The 20,537-nt window shown below is 40.5% G+C and overlaps 1 protein-coding gene across 3 annotated transcripts in view; it reads right to left on the bottom strand.

Annotated features, from left to right (window-relative positions):
- Positions 1-20,537, bottom strand: part of HMG20A (high mobility group 20A) — a 39,663-nt gene that overhangs the window by 6,762 nt on the left and 12,364 nt on the right. For 2 of the 3 annotated variants that reach the window (XM_059482354.1, XM_059482353.1), the window contains exons 2-7: positions 11,329-11,421; positions 9,103-9,250; positions 7,602-7,817; positions 5,376-5,508; positions 4,982-5,013; positions 723-798 (exon numbers count right to left, since the gene is read on the bottom strand). In XM_059482354.1, coding sequence (XP_059338337.1) covers positions 723-798; positions 4,982-5,013; positions 5,376-5,508; positions 7,602-7,817; positions 9,103-9,250; positions 11,329-11,417 — 694 coding nt within the window. In that variant the 5' untranslated portion in view covers positions 11,418-11,421. The remainder of the gene's footprint in view (positions 1-722; positions 799-4,981; positions 5,014-5,375; positions 5,509-7,601; positions 7,818-9,102; positions 9,251-11,328; positions 11,422-20,537) is intronic. The other variant, XM_059482355.1, reaches the window with a different exon arrangement.

Below are 20,537 nucleotides of genomic sequence, written 5' to 3'. Positions count from 1 at the left end.
GGTGCCGTTGTGGTTTATAGATAAAGAGCATCACATCATGGAGTGACAACAGCACTTACAGTGGCACTTTACAGAGATCATTCCTAGAGAGAAATACAACTAGGAAAACATTCAAAGCATCAGAATGGAAATGAATGGGGGAACTGATCAGGGAGGAAGACTGCAAGGCTGATTTCAAATGCAATCAGCATGACAAAGTTTAGTGGCAGTGCTAAGAATCCTGCAATCAAGTCACCAGTTACAAAAACAATCTTCTGTTGACCATGGAAAGTATCTGAATCCAAATTGTGTTCAGTCAAGAAAGTCTTCAAGAAATCTGGCAAAAAATACTCAACTCTTGAGACACACAGATATGAAAACTAAACAGAGTAACAGAAAATATATCAGTGTAATCTTCCACATATGGGGGGAAATAAAATACTGCTAACCGGCCTCAATCACTATCAGGATACATTTCAGATATTTCTTAGTCCTATAGAACAGTAGACAGTTTGAACTGGCTGGAATAAACATTAGAAACATTCTCAAAAAAGGCTGATTTGGGAAGACAATGCCAGGAAAAACTGCTTTTCAGCCATTGTGTATATACAGAGGTAAGGTAATAGCAGAAACTATACCCAAGTCTTTATGTGAGCTGAGATGGGAGGAGCGCAAGCTGGACAGCATTTGCCAAAAATTTTGGAAAAGCAAAGAGGAAAGTATCCCAGAAAAGTTAAAATTACCTTTACTATGATTCAGGAACTCTTCTGTGAAGATTGGGATATCAAAGACAGATCTCTCCTTTGTATCTGCTTCTTTCTACAACAGAACAAGTAATAATGTAGCTAAACAGTTTGTTTTCAGGAATTCATTTAACTGTTTTGATCATGAGAATAAAAGGCCAAGGAGACCAAAACCTGAGGCAGCTAAAAGCTGTATGGATTAAAGACACTTCCAGCTCCTAGAAGGCCAAAGGAAGTGTCTTAGATTTTCAAGATATAGGTTTAATCAAACCATCATTAAGAAAGAACATACAAGATACTAAAATATACTCTTTCATCCTAATGGCATTATACATGAGAATCATTCATTATTATTTTAAATTATTATTATTATTATTTTTTAAACTATCTGAATGCATTCATATTTTCCACCATCAACTAACTGACATATTCTGAAATAGTCTTTACAGGAATATCAACAAACAGGAGACAGAGTGAGCAAAATGCACCATAGGTTTCATGGCTCTTGGCCTTTCAACACTAAAGAGAAAAAACAAAAAACACTTGTAAATCAGGAAATGCTCTATAACTTAGTCAAAAAACTGCACATAATGTGATTTGACTCAAGGCAAAAACCCCCTACTATAACATACTTCAGTCATCACTTCTAAATCAACAGGAATTAATGCTTGTTTTAGCACCTGAATCGTTATGGACAAAGCCAATGTAAATTTTGTTTGATAAACTGTAGCAACTACAATCAACCTGTAACTTAACACAGAAATAAAGTTAAGCAGGAAAGAGTGTGACGAACAAAAGCTTTTCATAACTCTTAAACACCATGGCTGATAATGAATCAAACTCAACATCCAGAATTGCAGTGTTACACGTGACTGGTGTCCTCCAGCAGACAACCCCAATGTCTGACAGCTGATAAGGGAATTCTGGCCCCTGAGTTCAGGGTACCACGGTGCTGTCTGCCACAGAGGGGTACCTGAATGCCAGCTGACAACCAACCAGGACAGACAGGACTAGATGGAACTACAGCTACTCTGTTTTGCTCTGAGGAGACAGACTGTCCATTGATTGCCTTTAAAGATAAGCTAGCTTTTATTGTGTGGCACAATTACAGCTCAGGAGCTCTGTATTTACTGAGTGAGAATTCAAACCTCACTTGGCCTGAATCAGCTGGGGACACGTGAGAAACAGGAAGGCTGGAGAGAAGGGCAACTCTTCCTATCTCTGTGATGCACAGTAGGATTTATTTAGGGTTTATGATCACACCTGCTTTTCAGTGAAGTTTTTGTACGTGCTGCTACAGGGCAAAGGTCTCAAGAGTATATTTAGAAAGAGAAGACATACACAGAAGTGTGAATAATCCATTTGTTTTGTCTGAACGCTGCCTAGATGGCTAAGAATTAATTTCACCCCAGAATCCAGGATCTCAAAACTAATGTGCACTAAGAAATGTTGGCAGTTATGAAGCCTGGTTAGAACACTTATAAAACATCCATTTTAAACACTTTAATTCGTGCTCACTGTTACTACCTGTGTGCAAAGAGCCACTGGCTGGGATCATCACTGGCTCCTACAGAATAGATGGTGGAGGAGAGAGCACTGCCAGGAAAAGATATTCTCTTTGCAGCCCTAGGTTGCAAAGGTTCTTCAGACAAAAACCAAAAATATTAAGGCTTTAGATGTAACTGCCCAGCTTCCAAAAGGCAAGAAATTCTACTAAGCAGAAGAGTGATCATTAAAACCATCAGCACTCTCCCATTACAAAATACATTACCCAGCACATAAAAGATCCTCTTGAGAACCCCAAAGTACTTAAGCCACTCTGAGGTTCACTGAAGATTAAAATCCTCATTTAAAATGCTTTGATTACCTCCTACTGGAAAGGACCCAGTCAGTTCAGTTCACGAATCATTTAGTCATCCCTCAAACCAAAAGAGAATCAGAATTCTATCATTTACCTTAAATAAGACTGAGATGCTTCAAGAGTCAACAATCTCATCTGGTTATTAAAACTGAGGCTGAACTCTGAAGATTCTGCAATGAATCAGGCTTGAAGTTCTTAGAGACTTGGTGAAGTATGGTAATGAGACAGCTGAGATTTTGGGGGGTTTAAGCTCATTTTTGCTGCCATGGTCAGGCTGCTGACAGTGGAAGGAACAGATATAATAAATGTACTACCCCATTAAGTGTTTTCAGAGTAGGCACCACCAGGCAACCCCTGCTTTCCTCAGTCTGTGTGCAGACACCTCTGAAAGCTTTCCAGTAACAAGTGTAACTGAGTGCATGATGCCAGACCCACTTGGAATCAAGCAGCTTGAGAAAATAAACAATAACAGAACAATGGAGAACAATTATCCAGGGGTTTAGTCACTGCTGATGACAACAGTTCCACTGTATATTGCTATATGTGATATTTATGAAACTAGAATTTGAAGGAAGAAAAATGTTCTATTTCATGCATATAGATGAGCTCAGGGACAGTGTGTGCATGTTTTTCAAGGCAATATCTATTATAAGTTCTCTCTCATCCTTTAGTTATTTTTTATTATAATCAGTATTTGAATTGCCCATCATGAAACTCTTTAGAGGTCAACTCTATGTACAATGTTGAAAATATCTTCAACACCGACTCACAGAAACTACATCAGTAAACACTTAAGTTGAGGAAAGGAAAGAAAAAAGCTTTTTTGACCTTATTTTCTTATATTCTCTCAAGAAATAATTTCATCAGCTTGTACCTGCTAATCAAACACAGCAACAGAAGTCAGTGTGGACAGGAGAAAGCAGCAAGATGACAAAGAGCTTTAGCCTCACTTCCAGTAACAATGTGAGCAGATACTTCTAAAAGCAATCTAAGCTTTTCTGCTTATTCCCCATCTACACAGGATTATAATACTTGACTTCCCTGCACAAAAGATGCAAAAGCACATCAGGTGATAAGCATGTGGGATATTATAAATATAAAGGTGAAAAACACCAAGTAGTCAAAGGCACAGTTCGGAGTAGGATGTCTGACTGACAGGTTGATGTTCAGCTGTATCTGATGAAGCTTAAATGTCCTGCAGGGTGAGGAGAATTCATTTTTTACTGCATTTAAGATGTGAAACATCAGCAATGATAGCTTGAATCAGAAGGGTAAGAGGGAAGACTCCAAATTTGTAGATTGCCACCTGTATAACTTAAACAATATGTAACAGTCACAGCCAACCTAGAACTTGAAGCCTTCAGTTTTTGTGCAATTAGAGACAAACTTTGATTCAGTGATTGTAGAATCAGAAAACTTGGGGACCATGTACTTCCAAAGGATAATCTCACTGCAAGCACTTCCTTTAGGAGTTAATAAAAGGCATATAAAAAACATGCTACAAAAACATTGTCGTGAAAGTGAAAGGTACTTTCCTTCAAGACCAGTAGCTGCCTCTCAGCAGCGCTCAGCCTTGTCACTATTGTAATGAACACATTAGAAGCAAACTGGATTGCTTTCCCAAGGCAAAAAGCCTCACAAAGAAAAACAGATCTTTCAGAAAGCCCTATTGCTTACAAGTGAAGAGGCTGTGTATAATCAAGATTTTTTTCCCTGCTCTTTGTTTGCAATTTATTGGTAACCATTACAGAAGCACTGTGGCCCTAGGTGATACAACTGGAGAAAGCTGCAGTGTTTCAAGGAGAGAGAAATCAGAGTCAGCCAGGACACATGAGATTTGTGGTAAGATGCCTGTGCTGTAGCTGATGAGCTCCAGACATTATCACTCTGACATTATATGCAGAGGGCAAGGGAGGGCAGGAGAGGGTTTAAGCCAGAGATTTTCCATTTATTTGGTTGCTTTACCCATTTTCTTCTCAAGGAAGCCACAAGCATTTGTGCTACTGCAAAAAATTAGTACCTGAAAACATCCACCTAAAGGTGCTGACTTGGCAGGCTTATGGAGGTCTCACACTGTTTTTAAGCTCTTAACATTGCATTACAAAACAGACCAATGTTTTCAGTGTATACTATGCTCCATTCCATCATTTGTACCTGTCCAAGACTCAAATTGAGTTTTGTCATACCAATGAGTGTAAGAATACTCAGTCATTTCTAACTTTTCAAGACCTGCATCAGGAAGAGTTCCTTCCTTACTAACCTGCATTAGTAAGGAAGAATTCACACTCAAGTTCTGATTAACTGGGTTTTGACTTCACTAAAAGTTTTTACTTCACTAAAAGTTTATTTTCACCTGAAAGTCTACCCACTGATGTAAATGTAGAATTAAGAGGTTTACCTCATGATCATGAGCTGGCTGTCTTGCTCCATCTGAAAAAGAAAACAAGGAAGAAGTCTCTCAAAATAAACAAAATTTCAGAAAACGAGAAGCAAAGAATTAAGGCAGTTACACAACCCTAATTACACAACAATTCTAGACAGACTTGTGCAGCTCTCCTACAAAGCCACAGAGAAGCTGTGCTTAACTTTGATGTTCTTAAAGCATATCCTCCAACACAATCTAGACACAGTTAAATTCACCTAATTCCCTTTACACACAGCTGAGGTAAATGCCACAGAAAGAACATATTCACTTTTTAACCAGCCTCTAAATCCAAGGCTTTTAAGGAGCGTGGCTGGCAGGGAATCTTCTATTGTTCTAGCCAGGCACATACTTTTGTCCCATTCAATACCTTGTCTGTGTGATTTGCCTTTTTGTCTGTCCTGTGCTTTCCTGCTGAAGACTTTGTAGGCTTCAGTCTTCTGGTACTGCTCCAGCTCCCTCATGTAGCGCTCCTTGTCCCTGTCTGCTTCGTCCAGGTAGCGCTGAAACAAAAAAGTCCCAGGGTTTCAGGGAGTTCCCTCCCCTTCAGGAGGAAGGGAAGAGGAAAAACAACTTGTTAAATGAAGTGCTGATCCATTTCACCTATGCAAACAGGAGAGGAGTGAAGAAACAATGAAGTGGAACGACAAAAGATCTCTGGATAAATTACTGTATTCTGGCGTCCCATTTTCTCTCTCTTTTTTATAATAACTATTCTCTTAAATTTTTTTTTGCTAGGCCTAGGAGTAACTTGCTACCCTACTCAACTGAACATTGCCAACATGTTACAGACCAGACACTTCAGAATTCCTGTTCTGTGGCAAGGAGGAAGTGCTGCCAATCAATAACATCTTATCAGATGATGCTTTATGGTTCAGACCTATAACAGCAGAGTTCCAAACACACACTTCTTTTCAGGCCCCACAGACAAAAAAGCACCACGAAAAAGTTGGCACAGCTGAGAGGTGAACAAAACATCATGGCTATTGCAAAGAGCAGTGTAAAGATAAAAAAGCCTGGTTTTGATATAATCTAGCTGCATTTTGGTTTATAGAAAAATTTTCAATTTATATAATCCATCTGCATTTTGGTTAACAGAAGCCTTTTTTTATTAGCCTGAAGGCATTTCACACATCTGCAAGACAGAATGAGCTTAGCTGGAAAATTCTTTGAGGGAACTGATGAACTGAAAAACATTTAATGAATGGTCACAAGGCTTACTAATGGGATCCTCTCAAGAAAAAGAGTCGCCTTCCCAATTTTTTCTCCAAATGAGTTTAAAATTCAATGAATGTAAGAATTAAATCAGTGAACCTTAGTCACTTGGTATTCTCTAAGTCATCATGGCAATACCTGTAAGTTATGATTTCCATACATTTGCAACACAGTTTTGACCTGGCTGATGACAATAGTAACATTCTGGATTGAGCTGCAAATTTAGTGATGCTTTTGGGTTGGCACTGCTTTTGGACATGTTATTTCTCTGTAAGATATTAAATCTTTTTTTCCACCTCCAGCAATGCGTTGCTGAAAGGGCTCAGCAGTCTTCCCTTGACCTGCTCTGAGTTAGAAACTTACAGCTTTACTTGAGGACAGATTCCCTGGGGATTTAAAAAGCAGCATACAGAAGAGAGATTTGAACTCAATTTCCTTTTTCAGGTTAAAAATCTGCCTGAGACATGATAGGAATATGTTAAAGTGCAGGGAACAGAGGGGCAGATGTCTTTTACCATTCTCTCCCAGCAGACATTTTCATCACCACAAGACATCTTCTCCATGGATGTAAATTTCCAACCTTACACAGGAGCAATCCTGACTTTTCTCTAAGCAACATCACGCTCACTATCCCTGTTACCAAATCAATAGCTTTGCCTTGCCACATATTTTCCATTATGGTTCAATCACAGTGCCTATGCACCATTTTATATCTCTGTAAGTGGTATTCTACAAGCTTAGTAAAAAGCAACAAAAGGAAATCCTGGTTTTTTGTGTCATCTCATTATCATTACACCCTTAAAATATTTTTCTAAGTTTAAATATGAAGATTAAATTCATATGAGAGCATTCAGTAGCAGTATGATTTAAAAACTGCTTTGCAGAAATCTCCAACTGGCAATCAGGAGTGGACAGTAAGACAGCAAGACATTAATTAGCAATTAACCCATTAACAAGGTTCACTCCAGAAGGCCCTTAAAACCAGCCCAAACACAGCCTTGAGCTTCATTCACTTGTCAGATAGTGCAGAAGGCCACAGGACTCCCAGTTAGGAGACATCGTATTTCAAGACTTTGGCTTTATATGTCTCAGATGTATCAGAGTTGGTACAGCAGTTACATCCACATGGATCACATGAACGGTGGGATGTCTCATTAGAGCAATGCCTCCATTCTGGATGTATTCGTGCCTTACCTATAGGATACAGCTCTCCTCAAGTCCCCCCTGGAGGAGATGCCACGGCCCTGCCAGGATGCATCATGTGAACCTGTGGCCCTCATTTTGAAATAGCCTCCTAAACACGATTTCAACCACCAGCCCGTCACCTTCCTCACTAACAACATTCCCACGCAGCAGCAAGGACAAGGAAGTGCAGTGGTACCCGCTTCTCCTCAGGGGGCAGCTTGCTCCACTCATTGCCCAGCATCCTGGTGATCTCAGGGAAAGGCACCTCCGGCCGCTTCGCCCGCAGCTGCTCCCTGCGCTCGTTCATGAAGCGCACGTACCCGGTCAGGGGCGACTTGGGGGCATTGCTGTCCCGCAGGGGTTTCTTCCTCTTCCTCCCCTTGGCCCAGCCGCCTCGCTTGGTTCTTTGCTGCTGCAAGATGAAAATGAAGGTAATTCAGGCTGAGTGAAAATAACCCCCTCTGGAAGGAATAAACAACTTCATCAGGAGTACACGGCTGCAATCCTCTCCATGGATTTTCAAACCCTACTTTAGTGATATCCTGACTTTTGTCTCCTAGTCCACAGGGACAACAAAATAACATTGGCATCAACTTCTGATTGTAAAATCACAGGGACTGATAATCCACAACATGACCATCTCAACTAATGCAACTGCAAATATTCTTTTATTACTTGTTTGCTTGGTTTTAGTTATTCTCACCCTCACATACCCTCCCCTACAAGTCATTTACTTCAATAGGTTTTTTGGAGAGATTTTGTGTACTAGTTAATAATAGATAAGCAGTCATTTCCAGATCTTTGTCCTTCATGCACAATGTGCCCAAAATGTGGATGTAAAGACAGTAAACAGGCTTTTCTACTCTCATCTGCTAAGTAGATTGTCTTTCCCAGTAACCACCTCCAATGGAGCAACAAACCAACTCCAAAGGAGGGAATATTGTAAGATGTGTCTGGGGCACACTTGTGAGTTCACAGGAATAACAACATTATCACTCATCCTCTTGGCTTCAAATTATTTCTACAGCAAGCTCTGGACAACACTATTTTCTAGTGCTATGTACATACAATTATTTGCAGCACTTCTAATCTTTCCCCAGATCAACATGTTCCTGCCATCATGTTACTTTTTGTTTCCCTCCTGGAATTTTATTACTCAATTAAAAAAGGAACTCACAACTGAAAACAAACTACAGGGGAGAATATCAGATACATCTATAAAAAAAAAAACAAAAACACAAACCAGAAAACCCCAAAACCTCTTCCTAGTGCAACTTCAGGTCCTTCATGATTTAGTCACCAAAAATCAGTGTTGGATGGTACACAAGGTATAGTCTAAAGCAGTAAAAACATAATGGTTTTAAAGACCTCAGTTACTACCAGAACATTACAATGGCTCACTTTGCTGGCTCACAAGAGAGAAGATAATTTGTGGCAGTTGAAGATTCAGTCCTGAATGCAGCACCAGCTTGTGGCCCCCTCTGGCTAAGCTGAGGCCCATGTGCTGCTCTCTGCACTGCCAGCTATCTGTGTGCAGCTGTGCAACACAGGAGGAAATTAGGCAATCAGAGGATGAACATGGCAAATGGATAAAAATTTGTGATCCTATTAAAAATAAAATCTGAGCAGGTAAGACAATATAATGACAAAATTCCATGCCTTTGCTTCATTGAAAAGTTACTATTATTTCATCTCACCTCCTCCTCAGGCTTCTGCTCAGTGGTTTCAGCAGCATTAGAAGACTCATTTTGCTGCTGCTGAGCCTGCGACAAGTCCTCCACCAAATCTGGGTTATTCACAGGCTGTGAAGCTCCACCACTGAATGAACTCTCCGAATTAGCTAATCTGAAAAAGCACAGAAGTGGAGAACAAAAAATTTAATCATCATTCCTAAATCACTTCCTCCCTAATATTCTGAAACATGTAAAAATGTTGCAAATATATTCATTCTCACACTAGCAAGAAAAATGGGATTTAGAAGCGATTTCTGAAGAACTGGCTGTTCCATCCAAGCAACCACTATAACTACCACAGCTCCCATGGACTTTCAGACCAGTTTGATTTTTAAAGTGGTATTTTGTTTCATTTTTAGTGAAGCATTTGATCATACAAACAACTTGCAGGCAAGTGAACGTTTGCATCAGAAACCAGTCAGTGTGAATCTATCCTTCTTCAAAAGTACCATAAGGAATTTGAAATTAAAAGCTTAATCATCAACCAAGATACACCTTTCTGGATGTATTTAATATATTTCTCCACAAACACATGTAGAGATCTGTGATTGAGTATGATCTTAGCTTGAACTTCATTCCATACACTCTCCTGTTCATACACACGGGTATTTAAACACAATTATGACTAGGTCCCAACAGGCTCCAGAATGGCTCTAATTTAATTTTGCTGCAAGAGCTGTATCAAGCTACCTTACTCCAAAAAAGGACAAGATGGCTGCAGGCAAAAAAGAAGAGCAAACGTGCAGAAATACTTCTGAAGGTAGACTGACAGTGCTGAACACATATTTTGGGGCAACAACTCCATGGACATTCTCAGCAGGCAAATTAATGTAAAATTTTTGGACTCATCTCAGATTCTAAACCCTTCTTGAGACTAAAGAATACTTGGCCTTACCCAGTTACATTCACGAAAATTCCTTTAACAGCAGGATATGCTTCAGGTCTCCTTTGCTCATTTATTCCACTCTAAAGCTACTCATGTCTATGGCAAATTTTAAATATTCAAAATAACTGTTCCTATTAATGTAGACTACAGCTATAAAAATTTGATATATATTAACAGAATTGTTATTTGAATGCCCATGGGAATATCTGTCTTCAGAGAGAACAACATATTTTCATTACTCACTACAATCAGCAATTGTGACATAATTACTGGTAAAGACAAAAGGGCTGCAGAGATCCATGGCTGACTTTGAGACAGCAGATTGAGCTCACATTACTGACAATTAGAGAGGGACCAAGGGAACAGAGCAGACATCCTCCCTGAAGTTAATTATATTTGCTATGTGTCAGAAAGAATAGGAACAACACAGCTCTGGATTCATGCTAGGGTTTGAGGAGTATTTCAGCGTTCCTCTCCATTCCCCCTTAGCAGAGAAGTTCTTTAAACTTCTCTACAGGAGAAACTTCATGTGATGCAGTTATTTGCAGCAAATACTGATGAAAGCTTGGCCAAAATATTAACACCTCTTAAATACAAGCCTCATTTGAACATGGATCTCATTTGGCACCAAGTTTGAAGTCCCAGATAAGTAAATCCAAATTCAGACCTATCTAGAGTGAAAGTGTTCACATTCAGTTTTACCTGACTGGAAAATCTGAATTTTACTGTTTAGGGCTTTCCAAAATGGAAAAGAAGCTTTAATTATAAAAATACAGCAAAAATTTCATGTATTCTTGAAAGAAAACTTCTCTTGGCAATATGATTTTAAGAGGCCATTGTTGCATCCTCTAAAAACAGAGTCAGATTGACAAAAATGAGATATCAGTGTCAGTGATCAGTTTTGGACATCAGTTTCAGAGATCCTTGATATACATTGATGATATCCTTAATTGAAATAATTTCCTTAGCAGAGGCCACTACGACAAACAGATACTTCCTCCCTCTCTGTCCCAATAATGTCACTTTCTTAAGACTGAAATCCTAGGGATTTGCCTTTTAAAGCTAAGAGATACTAAAGAACAGTCTGTGACCACTTCCATCAGTTAAGAAGAGCTCTGGTTTCTCCTAAACAGAGTCCTGTGATCTTCTATCAAGGCCAAGGGAACGTTGCAAAATGGAATTCTGTCAGGTTTATTTCTCTTATTTTTACAAATTACTCAGAATGCCCTCCTCCACTGAAACAATCTCCCTGACAGGTGCTGAGATAGTATCTACCAGCTGAAGGTGAAAAAGGAGTTACTTACCCAGTTACATTAATTTCAGCACCTTCCTTAGATCCATCCTCATCTGTAAAAAGTGGAGGAAGATTGGAGCCAGCTACCAAGTTCTCCATACCTCTGGGGAAAAAAACCAATGATAAAAAAGGTTAAGTTAACCATGTCATCATTTCCCTTCAGCAGTCCTTCAAATCAAACATCATAACACAGCAGGAATTTTTTACCCCATGAACCAATTGGCCCGTCCCAGCTGATGGCTTCAGGACAGATCCTGTGCTTAGGGACAGAGAACAAAGACCATAAGTGACACTTCAGTTCCAGCTTCCATTTTAACTGAGCTCTGTGCCAGTGCCTCAGTGCTGCTGGAAATCCCTGCAGTTCTGTTTTATCCCTCAAGACAAATCCTCATTCACCATCCTCAGCACACAGGTAGGCAGATCCTGCTATTCCAGTCCACCTGCCTGATCATTCCTCACAGTGCACCCTTCACCAGAGCTTTCTGCTGACCCCAGAAGAAAACTGAAACCAAGGCCCCTCTGAAGTTTCAAATTAAGATTGTACTAATAATTTCTTGTCCAGATTTTCACCATCAATCTGAGTGTGCATAGAACACAGCTATTTAGAGTATTTTATCTTCAATCCCACAGAACTGTTGCTGAAGCAAATGGTTTAAGGACTGTGTATTTCTCATTGAAACCACCTCCAAATTAGAAGTAGTACCATTTGTAACCCTGTGGCCTGTCATGGCAATTTAATGTGAGACATGAAATCTAAAACTTAGTTTATCCCCTTCCTTACTAAAATACAAAAATGTTGTATTTTAGTGAAAACAAAAACAAACAAGACCAAAAAGCCTTAATAAACTCACTCTACAATTATGAGTTGCTAGTTCAGGCCATTTTGAAGGGCCAAATTCCCGTTCCTTCAGTTTCAGAATCACCTTTGAGCAGCAGATACTGCACTCAATTCCTGCTGTCCCTTTCACCCATTGCACTTGGCTTTAGGCCTGGAGGGACTGAGGAGAGTTATCACCCTGTACTGCTTTCTCCTGGGTTGGTGCTTTCCACCCAGCACTGACATCCAAGTGATCTGAGAGTAAAATCCTGCTCCATGTTTCGAATATTTGATGTGCTTTCCCACATCCCATCCCAGTTCTAAAGGTAGATGTTTTCTACAGACAGAGGTAGAAATGCTTCTTGCATTTACAGATTTTGCAGATCTCTATCACAAGTACAACATGGCTGATATTCACCCTTTTCTCTCCTGCTCTTGCAGCTGCTGAGATCCTCAGAACCACCCTTAAGCATCCCATCATCCTGACTCCTCATCTGGAAAATAACTAAAGCTAAGCAGACTCCTCCTGGGTGGTGCAGGCACTGATCTCTAGCAGAGGAACACCTTTACTTGTGTACAGGCAAGGTTCATCCAGCAGTGAACAAACTGAATTCCTGCTCTGCCCTACAATCCAGGGACTGGTCCAGTTTTGGGGGCTCACCCTTACAGCTGTGGCACAGCTGGAGACTGAGCAGCCAGGGCTCCCCCAAGATGCTCAGGGCTCTGAAGCAGCTGGGCTCTAAGGGATGGTGGGGAATGGGCTTGAGCAGCCTGCACAGGGGCCCAGTCTGATGGAGCTAAAGGCACTGGGGGGAAGTGGCACAGAGGACAGAACCAAATCCTCCCCAGCTCTATTGGCTTTGCAGGTTCAGGCTGGACACCAGGATGTGTTCCCAGAGAGGTGGAGCCTATCCTGGCAGATTTTAAATGCTGAAAGCTGTAACTGACCTAAACCAATGTTGGCAACAGTCTTGCTGTGAGTGGGAGGCTGGACTAAGATGACCTCCCTCCAGATGTCCCTTCCAAGCAACATCTGCAGTTCTAGGAATCACAACTCCACATTATGGGGTTTTTTTCAAATACCAGCATCTCTGACAGGAAAAGAAAGACAACTCAAATAATACAATGCTGTGAGGAAAAGTAGTGAGATACTCTGCTGAAACAAATAGGATTTAAATCCTTAAAGAAGGCAAACAATCCTTCCTCACACATGGATAAGAATCTACACACAGAGAAAAGAAACTACATAAAGGCTGGGACTTCATGTATCACAAGAAATCTGAAAATTCAACTGATTTGAAAATTATGCTCTTCACTGCCCAGGAAGCTGTTTAAGCACAGCTTCTAAACATACACCATAAATTGCTTCATGCAGTTATCATCTAAGAGGGAAATTAAGTTCTGCTTCATGGTGCACTATATTCATCAGTCAAAAAATCTAAATTATGATTTTCAAAAAAGGAAGCCAAAGCAATTATGCCCACTGTGACCTTCTCACCAGGTCCTGGTCTGCCTGCTCACATCTGGCCCAAGCTCACTTTCAAACTGCAGGGAAGCAGCTGGACACCAACCTTAACAACACACAAACACAGGAAGCCAGGAGAAGATACTGTCTAAAGCATATGGGTTAAATAAAAAAAGTGTAGCTCTTTCAGAGGATGCTGACCCACATCCTAAAGAAAAAGTAACATCAGTGAATTTACAATGGCTCCTAATCAGTTCCAGAGAGCAAGAAAACAAAACAGCTCCCCTAAAACTCCCTGAGAGCAGATGGGAACCTACAGAAGCCTTTCAGTCCCATTTCTCAGGGATAATCTCCCATACCCCTGCTCCAAAATCATTACCCACTTAATTTCAGCCCCACTGCAGAGCTCCATGTTTATTGAAACACATTTAACTGAATTCAAGGCAACAGAAACAATGTACATTTAGTTTTCTGGTGGCTCACACATATACCCTATTTTCATTTTTTAACTACATCTACTCAAATGCAAAACCAAAACTGAAACTGCAGTTAAACCCTAAACCCTACCAGCCCTACAGTTCAATGCAGGGAAGCCTCTCCTCCAAATAAAACTAATTCCAACTGGAGCAGCTCTGGGTTCACTACTGCTACACTACTGGCTGTGTTGGCTCAAACAAAGCAACCAGCTACACATGAATAGAGAGACTGATTTATTCATTTACAGCAGTATTTGACAGGATTTCAAAGGTTAGCATTAGTTATATGAGTTAACCTCTATATGAGGCTAGAAAAAATCCTACATTATCAAGAAAGTGGCTTAATTTAGCTTTTCCTTTCCCTCTCTTCCCTGAGCAATCATGACTTCCTGACACAGAAAGTGGACAACAGTATTTTATAACTTTCAGTTTAAATTTTTCAGCTGGACACTTTGGTTGCATGCCACAGAGATCATACTTACACAAAATGGTACAGAGTGTACCAACATGGTCTGACAGAGTTACTCAGGAAATGACAGCAAAACTTCTACAGCATAAAGATCTAAGTGCTACTACACATACCAAGGATCAAACAGTGGGTAATTAAACACCATTCAAAACCAGAATATGGTTTAAATAACCTTTCTTAATTTCTTCTCACATTACCTTTTGTAGGCCACGATATGTAATTATTATTCTAGTAGTAAAGTAGTCGAGTTACATTTTGCATAGACTGAAAGCTACCATGTGATCAAATTTCTAATCACACTGGTACAGCAGAGAGGAAAACTCAGAAGCAGGCAGCTTTAAAATCAGGGTGAGAACAAATCCATGGCTGGAGCTAGACAGAACGACTCACTTTGCCACAACATTACTGTGGCTGCACTGTTCACAGCACTCCTATAGGGCAGCACATGTAAGGACATGAGAAAGTTCAAGGGTTCTTAATACACGCTACAAACGAAGGGTAAAATTTCCCCACAGCCAAAGCATCAGGAACAGCAAAAATGCCATTTAAAACGTGCCAAGAATTTTATCCAGCAGAGTCTGGCTGCATTGCTGGGTGTCAGGAGGCAGCTGCAGGGCCACAGGCAGCCCTTTCCTGCCCCTGGGCACTCCTGGTCACCAGTGAGTCACTGGCACTGCAGGGTGAGCACAGACCTGGTCACCAACGAGTCACTGGCACTAAAGGGTCTCTGCACAGCCCTGGTCACCAGGGAGTCACTGGCACTGCAGGGTGAGCACAGCCCTGGTCACCAGGGAGTCACTGGCACTGCAGGGTGAGCACAGCTCTGGTCACCAGTGAGTCACTGGCACTGCAGGGTGAGCACAGCTCTGGTCACCAGTGAGTCACTGGCACTGCAGGGTGAGCACAGCTCTGGTCACCAGTGAGTCACTGGCACTGCAGGGTGAGCACAGCCCTGGTCACCAGTGAGTCACTGGCACTGCAGGGTCTCTGCACAGCCATGGCTGTTGTCATCTTATTGCAATGCTCTCGTGCCTTCTCAGTGATTTCTCATGGGTAGCTCCTCGCAGCACTGACTCCTTCTCCTTCACAGCTCAGCCAACAAACTCCAACTCCCTCCTCACCCAGCTACCCCACTCTTTTGTAGCACTCTTCTTACTGGACACAGCTGTGGCCTATTAAGGGCAGGCCTGTTCCTAATCTTTGGTGATGAGTACAGCTGCAACTCCTCAGGGGTGAGACTGCCTCCTGCACTATCTTTATTTTCTTACATTCTATCCCTGCACAATTCCCCCTTTTCTTTTAATTACAAAGCCTGGTCACCAGTAAGGCACTGGCACTACAGGCTGTGCACAGCCCTGGTCAATAACTCACTGGCACATGCACACTGATTTCCTTCTCATCCCAAGGCCAGACCGAGCCTAAGATGCCCTTGAACACTGGGAAAAGGGAGAACAGCCTTAACAATGTTGCCTTTTCAATGGCTACATTACAACAGATAATCTTATGAATAATAAAAAAATAAATTGCTAAACTCTTTAGCCATCCAATTACATGCTGAGATCATATTTAAATATGCTTAACCATAATAAATAAAGTCAGCATCAGAAATCCAACTTACAGGCTGATTATAAAACACTGCAGGAGTTCCAATTACCTCATCACCAGCTCTAGTTTTAGAAACGTTACTGCTGAGTGGAGAATTTTTCTCCTCAAGTCTCTCATCTCCCTTTGCCAGAGTAAATATGTCCAAATTTTACCATTCAGAGGCTAACAGATTACAAAAAACCAATCAATCTGCTACATCACAAAGGAGTCACAGTATTCCTTATCTCAGCATCAGAACCCAAGCACTTCAGAATGCAAACAATCTAAATTCAGATGACTGAGAAAAAAATTCAGATTCACTAAGAGAAAAACTAAAAATACTGAGGACTATCACTTTCTCTACCTTTCCACAAGTAACCAGAACATCAGAAAGAAAACTGAACTAAGTCTATCTCCTATTAAAACCACAACACTTTTGGAGCTGCCAGAGGAAGTTCAGATCCCTCTGACAGTGCCTTTTCTTCCATCAAGCTGTAGCACAAGCTCAATATCTAACATACTTAACTGCAAAAAATCAGATTTTACTTCTCCTCTACAGGCAACTCATGAGACAAAGGTTTTTATGACTAGGAAAATTGCAAGCTCAACCTAATGGGACGAAGGTTTTTCTGTCAAAAAAAGTTTTTGTCAAAAAATACATACCAGAGAATAGCCAACTGCTTTTATTTTTACTTCTTGCCAGTAAAAACAAAGAAACACCACAGACCAAAATAGAGACTTGTAGGAAAAAATTCCAGAGTTCCACTGCATTTCCAAGCAGCTTAAGGAAAGAAGGGAAAGATGTAAAGCTGAGGTTTATGTTTAGTTTAATTGGGTCTTTGCAGCAAACACTAACAAAGCTACTCATACTCTGACCTTAGAAACAGCTGTCAAACATCTGCAAACATGTATTTTAAAAACACAAGTGTTCAATTCTGCAGTCTACTCTAATTTATATAAAGTTTTAGGATGAGGCACATACAAGTAAATATACATATATACACATATTACATATATATATATATATGTGTGTGTGTGTGTGTGTGTGTGTGTAAAACCTTGGTGTTCTCTGGAATGAAAGGAATATGCTCACCTCTCCGGACAAAGGCAAGAACAGTCCCATGTTGATTCTCTCCCTTCAAATACATGAGTGAAATTTTGCATTACTAATAAAACAGCTTTTAGATCACTTCAGGGAAAACAAAAGCCCACAAAGAGATGAAAACTAATTGTGCTATAGACCCCTGGATAGCTAAAACCAGTAACTGTGGTTACCTCTGGTATCCAGAGGGAATGCTTTGCTATCTAGCCCTTCACTGCAGGTATTACATATCTATAGATTAGGATAGTTCATTTTATTCTGAATTAACTTTGTTCATGATAGCATCAATTGCCATTTAAACTAATACCATTAACAAATACAATTCTGCAAAATTAATTTAATTCTCATGTTACAGATCTCATATGACAAAACAGAAACCATTCAGATCACAAATAATAAGTCTCAAAAGAAATCTTGAGAATTTTTTATTTTTCATTAATCACTCTACCTAAAGCAAGTTCAATAGATGATTACCAAGGATGGGAGCAGGTTTTGTAATCTGCACATAAAAATACCTTCTGAATTTCCAGTTATTATAGGCAATTCAGTCTTCTTCACCTGCTCTGCCACTTGAGAACTCCTCTGGGAGCTGAGGACGTTGTATTCCACAGGACAAAGTTGTCCAACAGCTCCTTTCCCGTTAAGGAGGTACAAGGGGCACCCCATAAACCCCACAAGCTCCAGAGTGTCACAAACAGTGCCTGGAACAGACACTTCCCACAGCCCAGGAGCCAGAAAGCAGCCAGCCCTCCCCAGCAGTGAGCAGAGGTCACTTCCCTTCCAAACTGGAACCCCATTCCTCTGATCATTTATGTCTGCAAGACTCAATCACTCACTGTTTGTGCAATGCAAACATAAAAGTGCCATAAGCAAAGCAGTTATTAAAAAATGTAAATGAACAGACTGAAGTTTTTCATGGTGTTTACTCAGTTCAAACATTTACCAGCATCACACCAGTGAAATAAGAAACAGTATTAATTAATGCTTGAGGAATACTTTGATTTAAAAGGCCAAACAAGTATTCTGAACTAGAGATAACTGAATGTCAAGGAATTCTGATTGGGATTGGCCAGAGAAATGCAAAGTCATATACTTGAAAATAAAATAATTGAAGACTGCATATACCTGATGAGATTGGAAAGTAATTTTAAAGCTATTTTAGCACTTCTGCTCTTCCTCAAAGCTTTATTCATAAGAAGTTGTACAGGGGTAGAGCACATATTCCAAGCTCACTTATATTCTGCAAGAGGAAGCTCTGGCTGCTGCCACAGAGGAATACAGATTGGAATTTTTCATGCACATCCCCACCAAAACAAGTCACTATGGCCATTTACAGCATACGGGGTCGAATACTTTGGATGTGAGAATGCACTGAGAAAGAGACTGAGTATCTGCTTACAAGAATGACTCACCACAGGCATCATGACCCAACACAAAAGCATCTACTCTGACCTCAAAAGCCACAAAGACAGCATGGAACTGGATATTTTAAATGCACTGATATGGGGACAGGGACAAAGGTTAGAGGAAATGAAGTGTGGGAAGAGTCAGTGATTCTCACACAAAACAAGCAACTCATTCTGTCTGTTTTCAGAGAAGATCCATCTTCAGAAAAAAATATGACATGTCAGCTTCCATACATTTTTGTTCTTATTTTCTTACTGTTGTCATACAACATAAAACAAGTATGGTATTTTATTCCAACATAAAACGAGTTTGAAACCTCAAACCCATCATTGCAGAAGAAATCACAATTTTTAGATAGCCTTAGTTGGGCAAAAGAACAGGCATACAAATCTGAACAACAGAACTGCTATTAGCAAATACTTTCTAATAGCAAGAATAGTGAAGAACTGAGTTGGGCTGTTTGTTTCTAATCTGACCCTAAAACTCTCTGGTAACAGTTTATTATCTATCAGAAATTAAAGTTTGGTGGTACATCACACAAAGTGAACCAAAATCCCTTTTCAGCCAAGGCTCTTCTTGCAGTCCCACAAGGTACCATTGATATGACAGGGTGAGATTTGTAAAGGCCTTGGAAACACTCTGATGGAAAAGCTAATAAGGAAAGCGAGCACAAAGGAACAGACAAGTGGTTCATGTAAGCATCAATACATCCTGCAAGTGGACACTGCTTACAAAACCTTGTCTGGATTCCTGAAAAGAAAAGAAACAGAAAAGACAGCCCAGTCCTGCCAAAGCACCCTCTCCAGGAACAGCAGTCAGATTCTTTCACCACTGTTAACAAGATGTGAAAGCTGTCTGAGTTCACAGACAAAATGTGTTCAAATGGATACTAGAGGAAAAGACTACACCAATAACAAAAATTCAGGAAAATATAAAAAGGCAAACTTTGTGCTCTAAACTAGGCACATGCCAGCACACCCCTCTCAGCACCAAAGGGAGAGATCACAGAAATTTTAAAATCATGAAAAACCCTGGTACTTCCATGGCTCCATAAAAGAATCAACTTAAATCAACCACAGAATTCAGACAAGTTAGAATAAAGCTTTCCTTATACTCATCTTCATCCAAAAGCAAGAAGAAAAGACAATAGTTAGCATCATGAATGAAAAACAAAGGAAAAAACCAACAAAATCATAAAGGCACTGGAGTGGTCTGACTGTTCTCCAGTGCTAAGCAAGACATGAGACCCAGAGATGCACGCGAGGGATGGGAACATTCAGGCAGAGGGCACATGTTAACACCTGCAGCACAGGTAATGAAAACAGCTCATTTTGGAGCTGAAGTAGCATTGAGAAAAAAAGCATCCATGCCAGCAGTGTGCCTAAATATCCTAGGCTGAGTGCTTGGAACAACAGCAGCACATTTGTAATACTGCACCCGATCCTCAGACTGTCTCCAGCAGCCCAAACAAACTGCTCTGGGCAGTGGTGAACTTCTCCTGCAGCCTCTTCTTTGTGCATCTCCTGCCACAAAACAGGCAAGAAGGCAAACAAGGTGAGGGAAAACCCAAAAGAGCAGAGTATCACTGCCCAGGGCTTGGAGCCAAAGAGCAAAAAGAACCTGGCAAAAGCAAGACCAAGACTTAATCTGCTCTTCCAACTCCCCTCTTCCACAGCTGCTCCTCATATGCTGGAAACAAGAAACTGCAGGTGGGAAACATGCTCCAGCTTTGAAAACTGGAGCTGATCAAAGCACTCAATAAATTTAGCTCTAGAAGAGAATGTAAATCTTTTCCAACAGGTTGATGACTGAACAGGCATGAGGATGGAGGTCTCACACAACACTGTGTCTTCAAGCACTTGCACTTGGAAAGATTCCTAATTTATGTTTAGTTACAAG

Source organism: Ammospiza nelsoni, chromosome 14 (genome assembly GCF_027579445.1).
Source record: "Ammospiza nelsoni isolate bAmmNel1 chromosome 14, bAmmNel1.pri, whole genome shotgun sequence".
Classification (NCBI taxonomy): domain Eukaryota; kingdom Metazoa; phylum Chordata; class Aves; order Passeriformes; family Passerellidae; genus Ammospiza; species Ammospiza nelsoni.
Note: the sequence above shows the minus strand (reverse complement) of the source record. Positions and strands in the feature narration are given on the sequence as shown.